Source organism: Lissotriton helveticus, chromosome 9 (genome assembly GCF_964261635.1).
Source record: "Lissotriton helveticus chromosome 9, aLisHel1.1, whole genome shotgun sequence".
Lineage (NCBI taxonomy): Eukaryota > Metazoa > Chordata > Amphibia > Caudata > Salamandridae > Lissotriton > Lissotriton helveticus.
This window is the reverse complement of record NC_136070.1, coordinates 584,920,541-584,944,907: the sequence shown is the minus strand read 5'-3', so window position 1 is coordinate 584,944,907 and position 24,367 is coordinate 584,920,541. Positions and strand designations below refer to the sequence as shown.

The following is a 24,367-nucleotide window of genomic DNA, read 5'->3' as shown; positions in this document are numbered from 1 at the left end:
AGGGCTCCTGACTTGTGCATGAGAGAGCGGGGGCAGTCAGGGTGCATGGGGGATGCTCGCAGGGTCAGGGAAGTGTGCTGATGAGCGATCGTGAACAGGGAGACCATGGTACCTAAAATGGCTGTCGGGTATGCTCGTACGTGAGTCTGCAAGATGGCGTAGATAATGTTCAGTATACGAACTAAATTTCCACATGGACATCATTTAGACTATTTCACTCCATCTCTGCCACAATGGCTAAAAACAATCTGGGGTTGGAGTCGATGCCCATGCGCACTGTAGTCCAGGGGAGGAGCCACCTATCTCGTGATACTTCGAAGACTCTTCCAGGACAACAATGTGCAATCATCCGGACCCAACACTAGGCGGCGATCTATGCAATAGATATGAATGTTAGCAGCCCTACATGCCAAGAACAGATGCATACTGGTAAGTAGCATATTCAATACACATGTACCTATAGCCATTATCAGTTCAAAGTCCTCCCATTCAATCTAAACTCCGCCCCATGCATTTTCACAAAGTGCCTGGCTCCAATTGCGGCATTCTTAAGACAAGTAAAACACCAAGTCTTTCTGTACCTCAACGACTGGCTGGTGAAGGCACCTTCCCATCAATCCACAGAGAGGTCAACCAACGCATGCTTACACCTTTTCAGCAAATTGGTCCTCATGCTGCACCCCAAAAAAAATGTCAGCCCTTCAGCCATCCATGAGGATAACTTTCTTGGGGGCTACACTGGATAGAGTGCAGAACAAAGCATTTCCAACTCCAGAAAGATCGACAAGATTACTGTACTTGGCCAGTTTAGTGCAAGGAAAAAAGCCACTTTCTGTTCACCATTTCAAATTCCTGCTAGGGATGATGTCCTCATGCATTCCTTTAGTACCACTCTGCCACCTCTGGCTGTGAAGAGGAACTGGACAAGCAATGGATACAAACACAAAGTTCTTTTGACTATATAGTTCTTGTCACCCTGGGGATGGTCACAGCTCTTTTCTGGTGGATTCCAGAGGCGAATTCCTCCACAGGCCTAACATTCCCCCGTCAAGTTTCCCGGTTGGCCATCACAACAGACACTTCCTCAGAGGTTTGGGGAGCTCAACTCCAAGATTTGTAAGTCAGCGACAAATGGGAACCATCCCAGTTACTTCTACTAATCAACATTCTGGAACTCAAGGCAGCACACTTAGCTTTACAAGCCTTGCTGCTCAGAATGCAAATGTCTGCAGTGACCATCTGCACCGACAACACTCCCACCATGCATAATATCAACAAGGGGGCTCAAGATCCCAAGTGCTGTCTCAAGAGGCACAAAGGATTTGAAAGTGGTCGATCTGTCATCAGGTTACAGCGGAACATGTGCCGGGGAAGCAAAATGTCATCGCTCCTAGGTACTGATAAATGTTCACACTTATGCTCTTTAAATCTGAGCGACAGAAGCCTCTGAGGGGAATGTTCTAGAGAGTGTTAAAACCTGACTGGTTGAAGTTTAGTCTCTTTTAAATGACAGAGATGTGTTACTAAAGTGAAGGCTTTGTCTCTTTCCCAGACTATGTTTAACATTATACTGCTTTCTAATGATACCGTGGCACTCCCACTTCGACGGGAAATAATTTAAGCATGTGAATCTATGAAGGATACCAATAGTGGAAAACTACAATTACAGGTAAGTAACTTGTTTTCTTTGCCTTAGAAAAAGGCCAGTGACTAAATATGCATTGATATTAAAATATGTAAGAGACACTGGTTTACCTAATCAACTTTTTACCAATAATTTAAAAATGGTTTAATTTGGGGTTCTTTCTCCTCTCCCAGATGTGATGACCGTCGGAGATGATCAGAAGGGGAAAACCTTCCCAACTTAGAGCTGCTGGTGGCCTGTGGTCGTCATCTTGTAGATCTTTGAGGCTGATGTCTCCCTGTACCACAGGTGGAGATGGTCGTCTGCCTACTTTCCCAGTTTGTGTTGTCACTGCCACCGTCAGGAAGCGGGAGCTGGATGTGTTTTGACAAATTGACAGAAAGTCTCACCTTTGATCACCTGTCAAGAGGGTAAAAGAAGAACACAACAACCAATTCCTTCATCCATTTGCTGCCATAAGCTGCCATCAGCTGGAGTGAGGAGTAGCGGTGCATAGGAAAATATGTGCATACATGACCATGGTTTGAAATAAAGGCCAAGGGACTTTGCCGTGTCCCTTGGCAGACTGTGCCAAAACCTGTAATAAGAGAACAAAACTTTGGAAAAGTAAGCTCCGCGACATAACCAAGATGGACGCCAGATTTGGAACTGCAAAGACCCCTCCATGGGATTAAAGATGTCCCAAACTGCCTGAATGAAATAGGAATGTAACGACCACTATAGACAAGGGAAAACTGTTAAATGTTTTTAGTGAATATATATGCTAAGAAATCACTAGAAATATTGGCCAGGGGAAAAGCTGCTTACCACTTCCCCTGATGTGCAAAGCAGACAAAAGAGGAAGAGTTATTGGCAATATGGCTTATGTTTCACGCGAATGTCCCCTTGTTCTGTAACATCGCCCCTTCTTAATGGTAGCATTAGACTCATCTTTGGCTCCTCTTGTTTAATTTTTTTTTTAAATCACAGCTTATGTGTTGAAAGCCACAGTCCTCTCAGCCAACAGTACCAGACAACACGCGTGGTCAGAGCCAAAGTGTGCAGGACCACCTTTTTCTAAACAAGGACACTGCAAGGTGGGAGGAGAGAGGAAAAGATAGACAATCGGTAGATGCGTGAGAGAGATTGAAGTGTAGCACTGTCTCTTGAAAGGTCTTTATATTTAGGGATACTGTTGGTTGGGTTAACAGTCGCAGGTGGCACTCGCCTACAAATATATTTACTGTGCAAGAACTGCCTGATATAAAAATCTGCTCTGTTCTTTGTTTTTTGAGCCATTGACTACATGCCATGATACATGTTTTCAGGTTTTAGAATCTTTGGCCAGGGCACTGACTGCAACAAACTTTCAGATTTGCCTTCAGTGTTACAAATCTTGAGCACAGGAATACTCACTAGTCACCCACAACATCTTGCATATTCCAGACAGTCAGTGGGCCGGTTGTGGAGTTACTGGCCCAGTGTTTAAGGGAAGAGTTGTTACTGTGTTGAATGTGATCTCTCCCAAGTTATTATTTCATGCTTTGTGAGCAATGCAGAAATTGACCATGCCAGATGCGTTGCTGCTTCTTTAGCATGATAGGAATGTTATATTGGAAAAGGAGGGCTCCACAGAATTAGTCTTATCTTAAAGTGACCCTGACAGAGATAACACAACATGCTCAATTTTTGGGCTAATTCCTGTAATGGCTGTTCTCTTGGAAACGCATGGCCCATTATATAAAGACAACATTCCAAGCAGTGTAGTTTGTCATTGTGCCCACATACAATGAGCCTTATTTAGAGTTTGATGGACTTGATGCTCAATCACAAAGTGACGGAGGTCCCATCTACAATATTTTAAGTGCCATAAGCTAGCATGCACTTGTAATATAGCAATCCGGATATCCACCACTTTTGTGATGAAGTAATCCACCGGCCTGATTTATAGCTTGGTGGACGGGCACTCCATCACAAACACAACAGATTTCTGTCCTCCCTATTACAAGGGCCATATTATATAATGCATTTGTAATAAGGTGGACGAGAAATCAGATTAACGCATCTGCCAAACTCTAAATCACAGCCCTGGTCTTTGGCAACCAATTCTTTGTACCAATGTCCTTATGGAAAGGAGTGATCTAGGTCTCATAATAAGGGTAGTAGCATTTCAAGAAGTAATTGTTCCAGCTGTGTCACAACCTGCTTACCGGTTTTGCTTTTTTCAGTTCTTTAAACAAACACAGTGCCAGACCACAAAAGAGGCAGATATTTAACAGCAGCATTCTAATTGTGGGGTAGAGTTTTCAAAGAGTTCAGACAGGAAATATGTGAAGAATTGTAGAGATCTGTGCAGAGGTTCTGTGCCAGTTATGGACCCTTGAGGAGCAGGTGAACTGTCTCCAGTCAGTAGTTAACCCATGAACAGAGCCACTGAATTTACGCAGTTCTGTGGCTGTGGTGTTTTCCCCATACTAATGGAGTTAGTAAGTGTGCCACATAATCCATCATCTGCTGCATAATTTAGAGGTTTGAAAACAATCGGTAGCTTTCACAAAGGATCGAAGGTTACTTTTAAAAAGTGTAATTCTCGCTGCAGCCCAGTTGGGGACCCTATGTGAGGTTAACTGGTCACCTTTCTGACAGTATTAAAGGGTTAAAAAGACAAAATAGTGAAACCATTATTGCTTTATACTGCATAATTTTACACATAATTTTGCGCCCATTTCTGCATAATTTCAGTGGATCTGCCTGTGGAGCTTTTTACCACAATCCCCCTCCATACGTCTTTGGTTGCCGTCAGCTTCAGAATGAAAGTTATTCTGGTGCGAGAAGCATCTCTCTACTTTTGCCATATGTAAGCTATGTCTATGTATTCTTGATAAAAGAGCATTTCTTGGAGACTACACCCTGGAACATTTCCTCAAACGTGCCCGGCTCTGAAGAAAATCTTATGAATGTTGAACCCTACGCACCTTCTTCCATGTGAGTCGTTTAGATGTGAAAAAAACTGATGTACACTTTTTGCTGATGTTTTATATGTTTATGTAAAGATAATGCATATTTTATATACATATTATATATATATATATATATTTAGATCTATATTAGAAAATAACATTCCATCTGGCATTAAAAAATGTAGGCCCTGCTCTTTGCTCCCATCTTCGTATTTTTCTAGCAGTCTTGATGTAGCTGGTCACTGTTGAAGGAGTCTTCGATTCGGAGGCTACGAAAGCCTGGTGGGAGGTGGGTTTGACTTTGGCTGATGGATGAATTTGCAGACCTCACATGCACTCAAAGATAGTGAACTTCTTACACATTTCCAGAGGTTCATCTAACCTGCTACTTTCTTATAGTGAACTTTAAGCTTCAGCGTTTTCCATCACAGCGAATTCAACACCCACCTATATACTATATGTTAAATTGTAGGATATTTGCATAGTGCTTGCGAGACTGCAGGGCAACTTCAAAATACCGAGAAAGAAGAAAGAGCAGGAGGGAAAAGGATAGGAGGGAACATACGTCATGTCATGCCTGTTGCTTGAATAGAGTGATGAGGGAACCGTAGAGGGACAGAGCGGACGGACAATGAGGATAGAAGAAAGATGCATTTGTGGTAGAGGGATTTAGGAATCAGACGTAAGCGATACTTTGTTAGGTTTGCCGTTGGAAAAAAGACGTGTCACGGCAAGGCTGATTGGTTGAAGTAAAGTCAGATAGCCTTCAAAGATGTGCTAGCTGTCAAATGGAATTCAGGGGGGGGGGACTCTCCCTACTGCCCTCTGGGCTAGTGGTTCTGAGGGCCTTGAGAATGGTGGGTAGTCCCCCATCCTCAGAGTGCTGAAGACCAGGTGGGCCCTCTCCTTACTTGCGAATGTGGTCTTCAGACTATAACGGTAATATTAGGCCTAGCTTTTATTCCACTCCTGTCCCAGCATTCTCGTGGCAGTCTACCTCTGGTTTCTTTCCTCTCTGCGGCTGGTCAAAAAAAGACTTGAGAGCCAAACTAAGAAAGGCCTGTTCAATGGGTGGGCCGAAAATACTGGGTGATAAAAGGGTGCTGAATCACTAAAGACCAAGGGGATTCCAAGGGTTCACTGAAAAACTATAATTTAAAAATTATATAAGTAAAAAATATTGATGCAAAAATATAGACTGCAAAAATATCGACTTCCTATACTTAAACAGGTAATTACAAAAATATTGAGAAATTATTGGTGTAAAAAATATAGTTGTTCAAAATATATATATATATATATATATATATATATATATATAAAAATTAAGTAGATTTAATATATATTAAAAAATATATAATAAATAAACTTAAAATAAGTTAAACACACATACATAATAATTCATATATATTTACTTTAACACAATAAACTATTAATTTTATTTTATAATTTCAAATTATAGAAACAATTACAAATGTATATATATATGTGTGTGTGTGTGTACTGTGAGAAGTTGGCCTGGTATATGATGCTCACTAGTTCTAGTGATCACCTTGTACCATGCCAAGCAACCCCCTTGGTGCAGGTTGTAAAGTCAACCTTATAGACAAGCTATCCTAGGGGTAGCATGGACTAAGCAGTCTTAGGCTAAACTCTGTAAAGGCATGTGAAGCAAGCTGTTTTACCATACACAATCCCTTGAATACCAAATGAAAGGACACCACACAGATATATATTGAAAATATATATAGATTTATTTCTACAAATAACCCTGATACTCTTTATGAGCACAGAAGCAAATGCGTTAAAACAAAACACAGTTTAAATATACAAAAGTTGCACAATTATGGATGAGCCCTAGGGGCCACCTAAACCATATACTAAAATAGTGGTATAAGAACCACTATGGGGAAAGTGAAGAGGCCTAGGGCCTGGGGAATCGCTGGAGCTGTTCGGGACTAGCAGTGAAGAAGTCGGGAAAGGCCCGCGGGACTCGGGTGCAGTGCGGAAAGTGCACGCATTACCAATGCAATGTCAATGGTGCGTAAAAGTTACAAAGTTAGTTATTAAGGAACCTTCCGAGTGACCTAGAAGGATGAAACTTTAGACACAGACACTAGAGGTGTATACCAGTGTGGGAACACCGGCGTTGCTGAGTTACCTCACCCACAGGAAGCGGGTGCACAGGGTCGAAGTAGTGTCGGGTTTCGTCACGCAGGTCGATGGTGCTTGGAGCTGAAGATGCTGCAGGCGGCTCGATGGGAAGAGTTCCGGTGGATCCAAGGGTGGATCTGAAGAGGTGAAGACCTGAAAGCAGAGGGGACAATGTTCAAAGTCACTAGCCAGTGACTACCGTGGAACCAGGAAGGAACCAGGCGATGTCGGGTGCAAACAGGTGATGTTGTGAAGATTGTCTCTGCAGCCACGTGGACACGAAGAGGTCAAGGACGTCCAGGAGTCGGTCACGAGCTGTCCCACGTAGGCTCTCGCTGATGGCGGTGTCGGCAACTTGATTGGAGCAAACAGGCCTTGGCTAAAGCAAGCCACGCAGGAAGTGATTCAAGCTTCTCACTCGGACCAGCAAGGTCAGAGCGGGTGCTCCTTTTTAGGGGAGCAAGGGCCAGTCTGGAGCAACCAGACCAGCGGTGTAGTTTGACGTTTTCGTCGCCAAGATGGCCGCTAGCCACGTGGCAAGTGGCCGGGATGGCGCGTCAAGTGGCACAGTGCAAAAGGGCCCCACGCAGATCGTAGAGATGCTGGGGGGCTGATCTTCAGTGCAAGGGCTGCTCGAGGTTGGGGCTTCTCAAACCCCAAAGCACAGCATCGAGGGTGCCTCGGGTGCTGCGCAGTCAGCTTCTCGGGGGTCTTTCAAGAGGTCCGGTCCCACGTCTCTCGGTGCCTCCACGGGTCCCTTCTTTGCAGGGACTGTGGATCGGGCCGGGAGAAGTCTGGGAGTCTGGGTCTTGTCGGGCTCTGGGCTCGGGCTCCGGCTGGAGGCGGCGGCAAAGCAGACGTCGAGTTGCTGGATGGTGCCTGTGTTCACAGGGTGGCCACTCCTAGGCCACAAGGGAGATGCTCTTCAGTCTTCTGTGCAGCAGAATGTCGAAGTCCAGTCGTCTTCTTAGTTTCAAGTTGATTCAGGATGATCTGAAGTCTCAGGACACAGCTCCCACTCTAATTCGAATCTGGGGGGCCGGATCACCTACTAGGTCCCTCCTCTGGGTGGGACCAGGAAGGGGAGTGGTTACACCCCCTTTCCTTTGTCCACTTTCGCGCCAGGACTGGGGCTGGAAGGCCCCAGCAGCGGTTTGAACTGGCCTATGCACAGGGACACCTTGTGTGCCCCAGGCATGTCTGATTCTATTCAGCCCTGTCCTACCCAATACACAAAATCCTGTCTGGGGTGGTGCTAGCACCTCCCAAGGCAGGAAACCCTTTGTCCAAGCTGCCCTCGCTGGAAGGACTCCCAGCAGCAGGAGGTCAGACTTGTGTCTGTGGTGGCAGCATCCATTTTGTGGTGCTGAGGCTCTGTTTAACTTTAACCGGGGTTCAGGTTAGGTACATGTCGTGTCCCTCTAGAAGGGTGGAATGCTACCCCCGTCGCCAGAATTGGCGAGGGGGTAGTATTCCAATTCGTATGACACCTTACTCGACATGTTTTGATAAAGCCAAACCAAAGATAGCATTTAACCGCGAGGTTCATAATGCACTTAAGAGTATATGGTATGGCAGTATAATGAAACAGCTAAAGGACATGGTTCCGAAAGCTGCAGACAGGCTCAGCTCATGCCAGAGCACTATCTCACATATTCCCAAGCACTCTGCCTCCAGGATTGATGAGGCCTTCCATAGGAGTGGCTGATAGGGACATATGTGTCCATTTTAGGTTAGGTATAGGCATACTACACCTAAGTAAGGGGTGGTTACACCGACTTACCCCAGCTGAGTGCTCAGCCAGTTGTGTCAAATAGGGAGGCCAGGCCAGGGGTGGCACAATACGTGCTGCAGCCCCTGGTAGGCCTTGGAAGCACCTATGCCCTGGGTACCTGGGTACACTGTTACAGGGGCCAATAAGGTGAACCAGTTCCAATTTCGTTATGCACCTAAAGTGCATGGGTAACAATTTAGAGAGAGAACAGCAGGCTGTGGGTCTGAATAGCAGGCCCACAGCCACATTAAGTCATAAACCAGTGAAGCAAAAAGCAAAAAATTGGGGTGACCATAGGATAGCAGACCCTACTCTCCTACATGTACCATTAACATAAAATCTAATTTAAAAAAACATTCTATTATAAATTAAAACATTAAAGTACTTAAAATTCTTCAAACTTAAATTTCCACAGTAGGGAAGGTGTTGGATAGCGATGGGTAAAACTTGCGATTCCCACTCCAGTGAGTGCACCAGTAGGGAAAGTGTTGTATAGTGGAAGGGTAGAAATGACTATTCCCACTCCAGTGAGTGTAACAGTAGGGAAAGTGTTGGATAGCGGAGGGGTACAAATTACTATTCCCACTCCAGTGAGTGTTACAGTAGGGAAAGTGTTGGATAGCGAAGGGGTAAAAATGATTATTCCCACTCCAGTGAGTGCAACAGTAGGGAAAGTGTTGGATGGTAGAGGTGTAAAAATTACTATTCCCACTCCAGTGAGTGCAACAGTAGAGAAAGTGTTGGATAGTGGCGGGATAAAATTTGCTATTCCCACTCCAATAATTGTAAAAGTGTTGGATTGTAGAGGAGTAACAATTAATATTCTCACTCCAGTCAGTACAAAATTAAAACCACACAACATATCAACAATCAAAAAAAAATGTAAATTACAAAATATAAAAATGTGTTTAAAATCCAATTACAAATATATTTAATATAAATTTTTTTTTTAAAACATATAATGTTAAATACACATAACAAATACCTACAAATATTATATTACACAAAATAAAAAAAATCATTTGAAGACAAAAGCATTAATTATTACATAAATTTACTTTTTTTATTTCCTACCCTATAACACCACACAATTCACAACTCACATCTAAATTAAAAAAATGTACTTCCTCAACTAACATAATTAAATACCAACAAAGAAATATTATTAATTAAAAACAAATTAACTCATAAAATTATTTAACATCCCATACTTTAGCCATATAATCCCCACAACCCGCAGCTAAAATTAAACTGTAAAAAAAATCATTACACAATTAAAACTGTTTTCAATCAAAAAACTAATATTATTTAACAACTTATTATACAGTAAGTAAAATTAATATACTCCCCACACTGTACCCCTACAACAATAAATCACACACCAAAAAAATAAACAAATATAAATTAATTAATGATCAACTGGGGGCGGAGCTAGCTCGCAACCAAGATGGCTGCTTGAGCCGGGAGCTCCCCTTCTCATGAAACAATCCGGCATTAATCCTGTGAGCTGCACAATTATTGGCGGCCCTAACCAGACGGACTGAGCCCCCAGACTGCGGCCGACCGCAACCATCAAAGGTGCGGGTCTCTGGCCTTCCCCCCTTCTTGCTGCCCAGGCCCAGAGCACTGGTAGCGGTGAGAGCGGCGGGCAGCGTTGGGTCCTGTGGGCGGAGGCTTGGGCTTGGCTGCTGGCCTGGCCGTGCGGAGGCGGCAGAGACCGATCCTGTGTGCAGTGCGGGGAGAGTGCTGCTGGGAACCGCTTGATAGCCTGGATGGAGTGCGGACCTAGCGGCTTCCTGAGGGGTGGCTTTGTCCCACAGGGAGCTGGGGGCGCCCCCAACTGGGCCTGGAGAGCGGCCCCCTGCACGGCCTTGACCCTGGAGCGCGGGCGCCGACATCGCGGCTGCGGAAGGAGGAGGAGTGCGGGCGAGACCCCAGTAACGGAGGTGCCCCGGTGGCAGGCTGAGATTGCATCGTTCCGAGGGGAGCTCCCCGGTCCCCTCCCCAAGTGACCACCAGGAGTGGAGACACCAGATGGAGGTGAGGAGCTGCGGCGGGGAACATAGCCCTGGAGTGGTGCTAAGGAGGAGAAGGGCGCTGTAGTCACGTTAGAGTTGCTGGACATAACTGGGACTCAGGGTCTCTGCTGGGACCCAAATAATCCTCACTCTCCAGCAGGAGCGATTGGAGGTGCTCCCACTTAGAGTGCGGTGCACAAGGAAGCCGTGGTTGGGGTTGGACGGTGCCCGGCGCCAGTCGCCTTACACCACGAGCACAGGAGCTGACTGGGGCCCTAAAACACTGTCACGGAGCCCTACAAAACAGGGACGCAACTGGATTAAGAGTGAGGTGGTTGGCTGCCGGTGATTTTGAAAGCACGAAGAGCCCCAGGTGGTGCTAATGGCGCGGAGGTCCTGATTGTAGTCCAGTTGATCTGCAAGTCTACACATCCTGCTGAGGGGCAGAGACCAACACAGGTGTATCGCGACTACCTTACCCTGCGCTACGAATAGCAATAATCGCGGATTGAGCGCCACTGGGAGGGACCGCCACCTCTAAACGGAGAGATTTCTTTCGCGGAGGGATCTGCTGTGCCGCCGGCAATTGGAAACTAGTGGCTTTGTTGAAACTCCCGTGGTAAGGGGTCACATGACGACAACACGATGGGCCGGACGGACAGGAATCAACCTAAGCTTTCATTTGACCCTAAGAGGCCCAAGCCCATCAAAGCCACACCAGAGGGAGGGCCCGGCGAGTCGAAGCTGTCTGAAGAGTGTCCACAGCAGGATATTCGCAGCCTATTGGTCGCCATGGATAAGAGTTTGTAGGGAGGGATCGCCTCCTTGGGAACTAAGATAGACGCGCTCACCTTCCGAATGGACCGCATGGCAGAGAGGCTCGATAAACATGCGGAACGTATTGACCTGTCCGAACAACGCCTGACGGAGGTGAAGAGGCTCATACCACCCTGGATACAGAGCACAGACAGTTGGGCAGGGTAATCCAGATCTTACAAGACAAGACGGAGGATTTGGAGGCCCGCTCTCGAAGATGCAATCTCCGCATCACTGGTCTTCCGGAATCCACCCATACCAGGAATATGGAGCTGTTCATAGAAAACCGTCTGAAGAAGTTGCTGGGGGACATGCGTTCTCTGGAATGTTCGTGGTTGAGAGGGCTCATCGGTCCCTGGGTCTAAGACCGAAACCTGGGGCTCCTCCTTGGCCCATAATTGCGAAGCTGTTAAACTACAGGGACCGTGATGTTGCGCTCAAACTGGCCAGAGAGAAACAACCGATACAATACGAGGGATCTGCAATCTCATTATTCCCGGACTTTACGGCAAACGTTCAAGAAGCGAGTCTTCAGTTTGCGCCGATGAAGCGGCAGCTCCGTGATATGGGGACTGACTACGCGATGCTGTACCCCGCGAAACTACGGGTCAACCGGCAGGGGAGGTCCATGATTTTCAGAGACCCTAAGGCGCTCTAGAAGGCCCTTAAGGAATGGCGCAAGGAACAACGGTCTTCCCCGGACGGAGCACTGCTGGATGAAGCTGCGGGAGGTGCCCTGGACGAGCAGGACTAGTCGCGGCGCACGACTTCAGATAGCTGAGTATTAGTGTGGACTATTGGGGGGCTCGGGGTGATAATACAAAAGACTGTGTGACGTGTGCTGGCCTTTGTGAGTCCTATCCCCGCGGAAGTCCTCGCATGGCTTTAGAATGTGGGGTGGGGGAGGTTGCGGGGGGGAGAGATACGCTTGACTTGATACTCAGTGGCTTACAAACCTGATGCTCATGCTGCTTTAGAGTTGTGATGTTATATTCCAGAGTGAGGTGACGTTATACGCAATTGTATTACTTACGGGCCCCTGGGAGTGGAGGGGGTCGTTGGTCGTAGGGGTTGGAGTTATCGAGGAACCTGAAGCACTGTAGGAGGGTTCATGGTGCAGGCAAGGAGTAAGGAAAACGCATGATTGGAAGTGTGGCACACGATTCCTGCTTTCTGTGAGACGGGGGTGGGTGACCACAAGACTAAGAAACTAATTGTATTACTTCTGTCAGCTACTTCCACCCCAGTGTGAATTACACTGCACTAATGTTTTTGTTTGATGTTCCAGAGGGAGGTGGTGGGGAGGGCTCTGGATATTTTGGGGGAGGGCGGGTTTCCGGGGCCAAGTTGGGTTTGGGCAGGCGTGGGAGGGCTCTGGATGGGGAGGGTTGCCACAACTTCAAGAGATATTTGAAGCGGGAGGAGGGAAATTGTGTTGTTTTTCTTGGCTTTTGTTGTTTTTTTGGCACGGATGCGACAGGGCATGATACGATTACATATGTACAAGACACCTCGCCACGACTCAAGTGCAGGCTTATAACACAGTGATGACAACATCGGGGAAGTCCCTAGACACACTGACGCTGATGCCCTGGCATGTTAGAGGTCTTAACGATCACCGCAAGGTCAGGAAGGTCCTACACTACCTTTCCAGACATAGAGTTGATGTTGCACTCTTACAAGAGACGCACCTCCACACGGACAGTCCTATATTGCGCACCAGGGTTTTTTTGGGTAATGTCCACACGGCGGGATTTACCTCGCATGCTAGGGGTGTATTGATTTGGGTTAACCCTAAGGCCTCGTTGACACTGACGCCGCTGGAGACAGACAGGGAGGGACGTTATACTATGTCTAAATGCTGTGGGAAAGGCATGGAGATTTGTATAGTGAATACATACAGCCCTAACTACGACCACCCTGCCTTTTATTCCGATTTGACAGCAAGAGTTCTGGAGTACTCATGGGGTTCTGTCCTATGGGGGTGATTTTAATATGACAAGACAACCCAGTATAGACAGATCGGACGGCCCTGACAGACGTCCCTCGGTCTCTGGCAGGACGCTAGAGGCGTCGATGACACGATTGGACCTGTGCGATGTCTGGAGGCACCGAAACCCAACTCAGGGAGGCTATACTCATTACTCGGCGACACATAATATACACACTAGGATTGATTACTGGTTAGTTTCTACTCACTTAACTCTCAATGTTCGAGCCTGCACGATATTCCCACGCACCTACTCGGATCACTCACCACTGCTGTTGACTATAGCCGCTCCCAAGAAGCGATTCCCCCCATTTGCATGGCGCTTCCCACCTTATTCTCCACTGGACAGCTCCTTTAAGGAGGAACTAGCCACGTCCATAGAGTCATTTTTTTACATCAATGTGGGTACAGTTGACACATTTCAAACGGTTTGGGAAGCCTTTAAGGCGTACATCAGAGGGATCGTCATCTCCAAACATGCAGGGGTACTCAAATAGATTTGGGGTCGACTGGAGAAAAAACTAAAAGAGCTAGAGGCCCGGCGCCTAACAGACCGAAGTGATGCTCTCACGCGGGAACTGGCTCAGACGCTGCGTGAATATCACGACGAGGCTGATTCTGAAGTAAAACATCTGGGAAAGTACGCCACGGCTAGAACCTACAGCGAGGGGGAGCGCCTGGGGTCGGTCCTTGCGTAGTTAGCCAGGCAGCGCAGGAACAGATTGGAGATCCCGGACATGAGGGCTGCGCCGACAGACTCACCGCTTACTGAGGAACAGGTGGCAGAAAGGTTTTGTGAGTACTACGCATCTCTGTATGCATCCCGCGGGCCCGCCTCGGAGGAACGCATCCTAGATTACCTTACCCACATTTAACTGCCCTGGTTGTCTAACCTGCACCAGGAATTTTTGGTGCGACCGATCGAGCGGGAGGAAGTAGTATGGGCGCTGTCGGCTATGAGGGCGGGGAGCGCGCCAGTCAGTGATGGCCTAACCGTTGCCTTTTATAAGGCCTTTTCAGACCTTTTGGTGCCTCAGTTACTTATGCTGTTTGCGGACATAGCCGACTCCGGAGTAATGCCGCCCACTATGTGCGAGGCGGTACTAGTCGCCATACTTAAACCGGGAAAGCCCCCGGGGGAATGTGCCTCATACAGACCCTGTTTGCTACTAAATGTCGATGCAAAGATATTTGCCAAGTTGATAGCTAACCGTCTTAGTCCCTTGGTTACCTCGATGGTCGCCCCAGAGCAGGCAGGCTTCGTGCCCAGTCGCAATCTCACCTATAACCTCAGAACGGTGTTTGCAGCCCTACAACATACGTGCCCGGAGGTCCCTGCAGTGGCTGTCTTTTTATATATGGAAAAGGCCTTCGACTCGGTCGAATGGCCTTTCTTGAGACAGGTTTTAAGCCGAATGGGGGTAGGGCCGCTAGTTCTTCAACTTTTGGCAATGCTGTACACTGCTCGCACAGCTCGCATTCGGATTGGAGCTTTGATCACCGACCCTATACAAATCAGCAGGTGCACGAGACAGGGCTGCCCCCTATCCCCCATACTTTATGCTCTCACGGCCGAGCCTCTTGCATGCGCTTTGCGAGAGTATCAAGGGCATAGGGGCATACGATTCCCCACATACAATCTCATTGTATCCACGTACACAGACAATTCCCTTTTATATATTCGGGACCCGGAAACTCATCTGTCTGCGGTGCTGTGCGAGGTGGTCTTATTCAGTTCCCTCTCGGGTATCAACGTGAACTGGAATAAATCTATTATGTTCCCACTAACAATGGCCACGAAGAGGGTGGTTCCGGAATACCCCCTTTAATGGACCACTGAAGCGGTGTGATACCTAGGGATCTGTCTGCATACGGACTCAGAGGTCGTGCTGAGGGAGAACTACGGGGTAGCAATCTCCAAACTCGAAGATGACATCGAAAGGTGGATTGCTCTACCACTGTCACTGATGGGGAGGGTCTCCCTCATGAAAATGATGGTACTACCTCGTTTCCTGTTCCTGTTTACTAACTTACCTATGGTGTTGTCCAAATCATTCTTTCAGCAGCTACACTCGTTGACGATACGCCTGGCCTGGGTGGGGAAACAGCCGAGGGTGGCTTGGAGCATTCTCACTCATCCGTATTCGGAGGGTGGCCTGAGCGCTCCCGACCTGGAACTATATTTAAGGCAGCACAAAGCTCGCATGCCTATCACTGGATCCACGGCCCGGCAGAGATCCCGCACATACGAATAGAATCTATTGTCGCAGCCCCTGTCCCCCTTCCTGCGTTACTGTCTCGGCCGCGTGATCGTCGTACCGGTATCATAGACTCACTGAACTCGGTTACACACGCGTGGCACCATAAGATGGATCTACAAGCTTGCAGCTAGTTATATGCCCCGATGGCTCCTCTCGCTTGGTGTTCCTGGCTCGCTCCATGTAGGGTGATAGCCGCGTTGGGAACATTGGATATACACAATATGGGAGATCTTTTTACGGAAGGCAGCGCACGCTCATGGGCTGAGATCGAGATGGAGGGAGTTTCCCATTCGTTATTGCCGCGTTTTCAGTTCCACAGGGTGAGACATGCGCTAAGGGACCTCCTAGGGGAGGACATGATGGAACCTTCGGAAATTACGGCCTTAACCCACATTATTAAAGCTTAGTCCCCTGCTAAATTGGTGTCCAATGTGTATCGTATTGCCCTCTCGGAAAAGACTGCGGAATATGCTAAACCTCGCCTGAAATGGCACAGAGACTTAGCTGTAGAAATGACAGACGAGAAATGGCAGTACTGCTGCTCGAGCACGAAGCGAATATCGGTCAACGGACGACTCCGGCTGATACATTTTAAATTCCTGAACAGGGTGTACTACACTCCTGAAAGGCTTCATAGATATGGACTCCGAGATAGCCCTCATTGTGAGAGATTTAAAGCGAGGGTGGCTGAATTTTTCCATATGACCTTGTCCTGCCCCGGGATTGCTTCCTTTTGGTGCAAGGTATATGAGGAAGTGAATAGAGTCACTGACCTGACACTGTCTCCGGATCCACTGCTGGCTATTCTGGGATACTCTAAACCCCTTCATAAGGACCTTAGAAGGCTGGTCGACATGGCCTTTCTCCTAGCCAGGAGGTGCGTTGCCCTCTCTTGGATGCGAGGCCCCACGCCGACGCTAACACAGTGGACTAACGAAATGCTATATTGTAGCACACAGACCGAGTTATACAGCGAATTGTTGCCCCCACAAAACAGAACTAAGAACGTTTGGTCACTATTCCTGGACAGCAGGACCACACAGGACACAACAGATGTGGAGAATGCTGACACACATACGGGGGTGAATAGCTTAACTGTGGTCACATAATCCCCTTCATGGAGGGCCTACACTATGGGTAAAGTACGCTTCCTGGACAGGCCAAATACATGGTGAATGGCGTGGCTGGCCCCGGGTGTTTTTTTGGGTTTTTTTGCCACAATTCGAGGGGAGGGGAACTCCAGGAAGGTAAACCGACATATTCTGTTTTTTGCAGGACTTTCGCTGTCATATGGTTTTATGGTGTTTAGAAAATTGTACCATTTGTAGAGGGTTAGCTCTTGTACTCAAACGCTGTATGTATTAATCAATGCCTTGATTTGATGCCTTTGTCCTCTGTCAGCTTTTCTGAAATGCCAATAAATAAATTAAAAAAATTAATTAATTAATGATCAACTACTATTTAATTAAACAAAAAATACTTCTCACCCTTTACCCCTATAAACCACACAACCCACACCTAAAATTAATTACACAATTCCATATTTAATTTTCAATTAATTATTATTTACCAACTAATAATTAATTGAACATAAATTACTCCCCACTCTTTACCCCTTAAACCCCACAACCCACACCTAAACAAATCACACAATTACCATAATTATCAATTAATTAGTTAATATAAATGAACTAACGATTAATTAATTAAACATAAATTACTTCCCACCCTTTACCCCTATAAACCCCACAACCCGCACCTAAAATTAATTACACAATTTTCGTAAATAACATTCTATCAATTAATTAATAAGAACTAATTATTAATTAATCAAAAATAGATTACTTCCCACCCTTTACCCCATAAAGCCCACAACCCACACCTAAAAAAATCACACAATTACCACAATTATAAATTATATTGTTAATATAAATAAACAACTAATTATTAATTAATTAAACATAAATTACTTGTCACCCTTGACCTCTATAAACCCCACAAGCCGCACCTAAAATTAATAACACAATTGCTCTAATTAATTTTCAATTAATTAATATGAATTAACAGCTAATTATTAAGTATTCGGAAATAAATTACTTCCCTCCATTTACCCCATAAACCCCACAACCCGTACCTAAACATAATTACACAATTACCATAATTATCAATTAATTAATATTAATTAACAAAATAATTAATTACAAATAAATTACTTCCCACAATTAACACTATAAAATCTAAACTAAATAAATAAAAAAGAATCATTAATTTATTATAATTGCATTACTTCACACCCTATTCCTCTATAAACCCACAACTCGCTACAGAACTAAAAAATGTAAAATGTAATTAAAATAAAATTCATGACTACTAAAAATGAACACATCTTAAACGTAAATAATACTTATTCAAAAAAACATACATCACATAAATTTAAAATATAAACTAAAATACATAACACTAGTTAAAAAAATCGATATTTTAAACATCTATATTTTTGCAAACAGTATTAATGAATTCTATATTTTTTTAAACGATATTTCTTACCTTAGATTCGATATTCTTGCCCACGATATTCTTGCTGTCGATATTTCTGAATCACAATATTTCCAACTCGATATTTGTGTAATTCGACATTTCCAACTCGATATTCTGCCTCAGCACCGATTCTAAGGAAGGACAGGCCCTCCAAACATGTTCAGCTAGGTTAGCCACCTGACTGATATACCCCAACCCTGGGCTGAAGTTCTGAACCGGGGTCATCTTGGTGGTGTCTCCCTGCAACTCAGGTCTTTCAGGGATGGAAAGGCAAGGATCAAGTTGAAGTGTGTCTGTTGTTTGTGTTGAGTTTCTACAACTTTTCAGTATTTACTGAAGGGGAATAAGATGGGTGGGGGCTGTACCTTGGAGACTGTGTGTGCATTCTTTGTCATATGGAAAATCGCTTGATGCCCTAAAAAAAATAATTAAACAGATAAACATGAATGTCGAGACACTAAAATACTATTGGTAGTGTGACTGAGGTCATGCACCCTTTGACCAATGGTGATATCACAGTGTTGAACTCAAGTTCCAAACCTTGCGTGTCATAGATTCCTGTTGGTTGATTGGGGCCTAGGGCAAAGGAACAGTAGAAACACTACAGAAAGTGAATAAGATATTGAAATGTTCTGTTTACTTTATGCTGCTGATACTAACTTAATGAACTCGTGAGAGCATGGGCAGCAGGTGCTTTTCCAGGTTATCCCTAATAGACATTCATGCAGTAAACCCAGAGATGTGTATTATTTGAATTAGTACAGAATGCCCCTAACTTTTCAGGCATGTGTTGACACAGCCTGCATTTTGCCTTTTTTCCAGTTGAAAGATAACACTAGTTGGTATAGGGTTGTAGAGTTTTATATAGCGCGAACTAGACCCGAACCAAATCAGGTATCAGAGCGCTTTACATAGCACAAGTTACGTTTTACATGAGGACACACACTTTCATTTTTAGGCATGGGGAGATTAAGTGATTTGCCCAGAATCACAGGAGGTTTTGGCGTCGTTACCGAGACTCGAACCCAGATCCCCAGGTCCGAGGTCGAGCGCCTTAGCCGTTAGGCTAACTCCTCTCCCCACAAATGTTTGTAGTCAATATTTTGGCTACTACATTTATGTAGCAAAATATTTTTGAGCTTGATTTCTGACATACAACTTCTTAGACAAAGGACATTTTAGGACTACAGCAGCTGAGGGACACAGTATCTTGTGGGTGCCACCGTTAAGAGGGACATCACCTGATGTTAACAGCTTTACTGGAAATACCTGATGGACATACAACCTGAGGGGCACACCATCCGTTGGTTTCAGCTTCTGATGAGCACCATAGCAGCTTGTGAGAGACAGAATGCATAGGACTATGGAGTGTGGAGCCGGCTGATGGCCCAGTGCAGGTGTGTGCTCCAATTCATATTCATTTATGTAAAATAATCCTAGGTGGATATCCTGGAAATTGGGCATGGATCCATCACTCCTAAACCAACACGGACACTTCCTGATTTTAAGGTTCATGCAGAATACAATGGTTTTAGAATATCTATGTTCGAGGCATGTGGGCTGCTGAATTCATATCTGTGCATAGATCGCCGCCTAGTGTTGGGTCCGGATGATTGCACTTTGTTGTCCTGGAAGAGTCTTCGAAGTATCACGAGATAGGTGGCTCCTCCCCTGGACTACAGTGCGCATGGGCATCCTCGCCATGCTCAGATTGTTTTTTTCCGCCATTGGGTTCGGATGCTAACTCTTACACTCCAAATCGGAATGGAAGACAAACTTTTCTAAAGGCCAAAAGGCCTTCGACTTCGTCGGCATTGTTCTTGATCGGTACCTCTCTACTCGATCCATACTTCCATCTCGGATCGGACGTCGACGCGGGCTGTGGGGCCTTTTCGACGCCACGTGAGCCGACCGTTAATGGAAAGAAGCTCCTTCAAAAAGTGCCCACAATGCAACACCAAGTTCCCACATACTGATAAACACTCAGTATGCAACAAGTGCCTTTCCCCAGACCATAGGGAAGAAACCTGCCCGGCCTGCGCCCAGTTCCGGTCGAAGAAAACCATACGGATCCGACGGGCCGCTAGGCAAGAAATGCAGCGACAGGCACCGGAACCGGACAACATCTTCGATGATGACCAGGATCTACCCGACGCTCAAGACTCAGACCTAGAGATCGTCACAGTCGAGGACTACTCCGACTCCGACGACGAGATCCCGTCGGCCCAGATCGTGAGTACACTGACCCCGACACCACTTGCCCCGTTACCAAAGGCTCCGGTCGAGGCATCGCCAACAGGCCTTAGCGAAGATCATAAGAAACTTTCGACAGCCCCGCCCTCCGGCTCGGCTCCGAAACCGAAACCTTGAGACACTCCAGGGCCTAGTACCACCGCCCGAAGAAGGTTCTAGAGCCTAAAAAGATCACCGACCCGAAGGGTGTCGATCCAAAAAAACAGCTAAAGGGCGTCGAGCCAAAGAAGACTGTCGACCCCACAAAGGCCGCTCAGCCAAAGGCTGTCAACCCCCAAAAATCGGTCGACCCGAACAAGGGCACGCAACCGAAGGGCACAGAACCAAGGAAGGTCGGCGAGCCGGCCAAATCTGGGGTTCCAAAGGCTGTCGACCCGGCATCCGGTGCCGTACCGAAACCATCGAAGCTGGACAAAACCGTCGACCCGAAGTTAACGGCTCCAAAAACACCGGTCGATCCAAAGAAGAACGTCGATCCGGCGAAAGCCGCTCCCCCCAAAAAAACCTACGGGGGACAAGCAACGTATCGACCCGAAGACTCCGGTCGATCCGAAACCTCTCGTCGAGCCGAAATCGGGGCCGAGCCGAAAAAACCCAGCAAAACACCAAAGGTTGTCGAGAAACCAAAGGTTGTCGAGACGAAAAAGCCCAACACTAAACCCAGGACTGTAGAGGAAGAATTATTCCACCAAGAACAAGCAAAAATTTACATTAACCCAGAGACTGGTAAAGTTACCATCCTGCATAGAAAAAAGAGACCTTTGGACTTTGCACCTGATTCACCTATCCCACTGAAGAAAAAAGACTTTGGTACTTCTCCCACAAGACCTTTTCTCCCTTTTCAACCTATCATGCCTTCGACACCCCTTGCACCTACATTACCTTCTTACCACGGGGACGGTGAGGAAGACACTGGGTATGACCCACAGCTCCTTTATGACTTTCCTCAAGATCCTAACTAAGAGGAACCTTGGGATGAGCCAACAGACCCTTATGACACACATCCCATCCCTGATGTGTCCACTTACCCTACTAAACCATCTCCTACTGATAATACAGTACTTAACACCGGTCGGAGGCAGACTACAACAGTTCCTACCGGTCTGGCACGCAAACACCACAGACAGGTGGGTGAGAGAAATTATCTAGTCTGGTTATTGCCTAGAACTTACTTCTACGCCACCAAACATACCACCCAGACATCGTCCTATGTCCAAGGAACACATCACCCTACTACAACAAGAAGTGACAAGCATGCTGGAAAAGGGGGCCATAGAGCAAGTCCCTTTCCACCAACAAGGGAAAGGAGTATACTCCCTATACTTCCTTATTCCAAAGAAGGACGGTTCTCTGAGACCAATTTTGGATCCCAGGCCCCTAAATCAATACATACTGTCGGAGCACTTCCATATGATCACATTACAACAAGTGCTCCCGCTGCTACAGCAAGGAGACTTCCTGGCAACCCTGGACCTCAAGGACGCGTACTTCCACATACCCATCCACCCAGCCCACAGAAAATACCTCAGGTTCACCATAAAAGGGGCAACACTACCAATTCAAGGTTTTGCCCTTCGGGGTTACCACGGCTCCAAGAGTGTTTACAAAATGCTTAGCCACAGTAGCAGCACATCTCAGGAGGCAACACGTCATGTGTACCCTTACCTGGACGATTGGCTAATACAAGCAAAATCGTACCAAGAGAGTGCAGCACACACGTCACAGACCATACAGTTGCTACACAGCCTAGGCTTTTCAATCAACTACACCAAATCGCATCTGCAACCTTCCCACATACAACAATACCTGGGTGCCACTATAAACACCTTGCTGGCAAAGGCGTACCCAAACACAGCAAGGATAGCCAGCATGCAGATACTCATCCGCAAATTCCTGCCACAGCACTCCCTGCCAGCCCAAGTTTTCATGAAGCTCATAGGCATGATGGCCTCCTGCATATTCATTGTCCCCCATGCAAAACTCCAAATGCGCCCATTACAACAATGCCTAGCATGGCAATGGAACCAGGCTCATGGACAACTAAAAGACCTAGTGTTGGTGGACAGTCGCACACACAAATCTCTGCAGTGGTGGAACCCACAAAACCTTTCGCAGGGGCGACTGTTCCAAGAGCCGGTTCCACAACTAGTACTAACAGCGGACGCATCACTGACAGGCTGGGGAGCCCATCTCCTTCAGTACACAGTACAAAGGCTCTGGACAAACAAACAAAGACGGCTGCATATCAACCAACTAGAGTTGCTAGCGATATTCCTAGCCCTCAAAGCCTTCCAAAAATACGTGCACAACAAGGCGGTGTTGATCCGGACGGACAACATGACCGCGATGTACTATATCCAGAAACGGGGAGGCACTCACTCTCCACAGCTGTCCCATCTGGCGCAGAGCATACGGAAGTGGGTAATTCCAAAGAATATCTTTCTCCTAGCAGAACACCTCCCAGGGAAGGACAATCAGATTGCCGACCTGCTGAGCAGGCATAGCCAACAAATACACGAATGGGAGATTCATCCCCAAGTTCTCCAGCCATTCTTTGAGGAATGGGGTCACCCAGAGGTAGACCTGTTTGCCACAAGACAAAACTCCAAATGCCGGTACTTTGCTGCCAGATTCCCACATCCGTTGTCACTGGGCAATGTGATATGGATGAACTGGTCAGGCAGATTTGCGTACGCTTTTCCCCCAGCACCATTGATCCCGCTGGTGGCACGCAAACTGCGACAACACTCACTCACCCTAATCCTAGTTGCTCCCACATGGGCGCGACAACCATGGTACACAACGTTCCTAGAACTCTCCGTAGTTCCTCATCAAAAGCTGTGCCTTGCTCCACATCTTCTAACTCAGAACCATGGAGAAATACAACACCCAGATCCCAATCAGATGAACCTAGCGATCTGGCTCCTGAGGTCTTAGAGTTCGGATACCTTAACTTGCCTCCAGACTGCATGAACATCATTAGGGAAGCAAGGAAACCTACCACACAAGCGTGCTATGCAGCAAAATGGAAGAGATTTGTTATTTACTGCAACAATAACTGGAATCAGTTACCACCCTCCCTAAGAGCATTATCCCAAGAGACCCACTTCAGAAAAGCATTAAAAACTTGGGTCTTTTCTTTAACTGATGTCGCCTGCAGAGCCTTGATCTAATAGTGTGATGCAATGGGCTACTTATCATCTTGCCCCCTACCCGTCCATCTGGGTTGGTTAAGCGCCAAGATACTCCTTGGAGTGATAGGAGCGCTATAGAAATGTGCTTTACATTACATTACATACCCATATCAACCCTTTAGACGCTTCCATTCAAAACCTCTGCTACCTGCTGCATTTACAAAGATGTAACCTAGCATACTCTTCTATACGACTACACCTCGCTGCTATCGCAGCATACCTTCAGAACGGACAACACCTTTCACTGTTCAGAGTACCAGCAATTAAAGCATTTATGGAGGGCTTAAAAAGGGTGATCCCCCCAAGACACCCCCCTTCCCCAGTCTGGAACCTAAATATAGTACTCACCAGACTCATGGGACCTCCTTTCGAACCTTTACACTCATGCGAATTGCAATTTCTAACGTGGAAGGTTGCATTCTTAGTTGCCATCACCTCTCTCAGAAGAGAGAGCGAATTGCAAGCATTAACAATTCAGGAACCCTACATGCAGGTACATGCTAACAGGGTAGTTCTTAGAACAAACCCTAAATTCATGCCTAAAGTCGTATCCAATTTCCATATCAATCAAGCAATTGTTCTTTCAGAATCCACAGTCAGTAGCTGAGAGAGCCCTACACACACTAGACGTGAAAAGAGCTCTACTTTACTATGTGGACAGAACTAAATCCTTCAGAAAAACTAAACAGTTGTTTGTTGCCTTTACACCACAACACAAAGGAAATCCTATTTCAAAGTCAGGATTAGCCAGATGGATAGTTAAATGCATTCAAATATGTTATCTA

At 46.3% G+C, this 24,367-nt stretch overlaps 1 protein-coding gene across 2 annotated transcripts in view; it reads left to right on the top strand.

Moving 5' to 3' along the window:
• The window catches only part of VEGFB (vascular endothelial growth factor B), a 319,927-nt gene extending 315,151 nt beyond the window's left edge, over window positions 1-4,776 (top strand). For both annotated transcript variants that reach the window (XM_078660553.1, XM_078660554.1), the window contains one exon: window positions 1,819-4,776. In XM_078660553.1, the coding sequence (XP_078516679.1) occupies window positions 1,819-1,840 (22 nt within the window). In that variant the 3' untranslated portion in view covers window positions 1,841-4,776. The remainder of the gene's footprint in view (window positions 1-1,818) is intronic.
• Window positions 4,777-24,367: the final 19,591 nt, after the last annotated feature.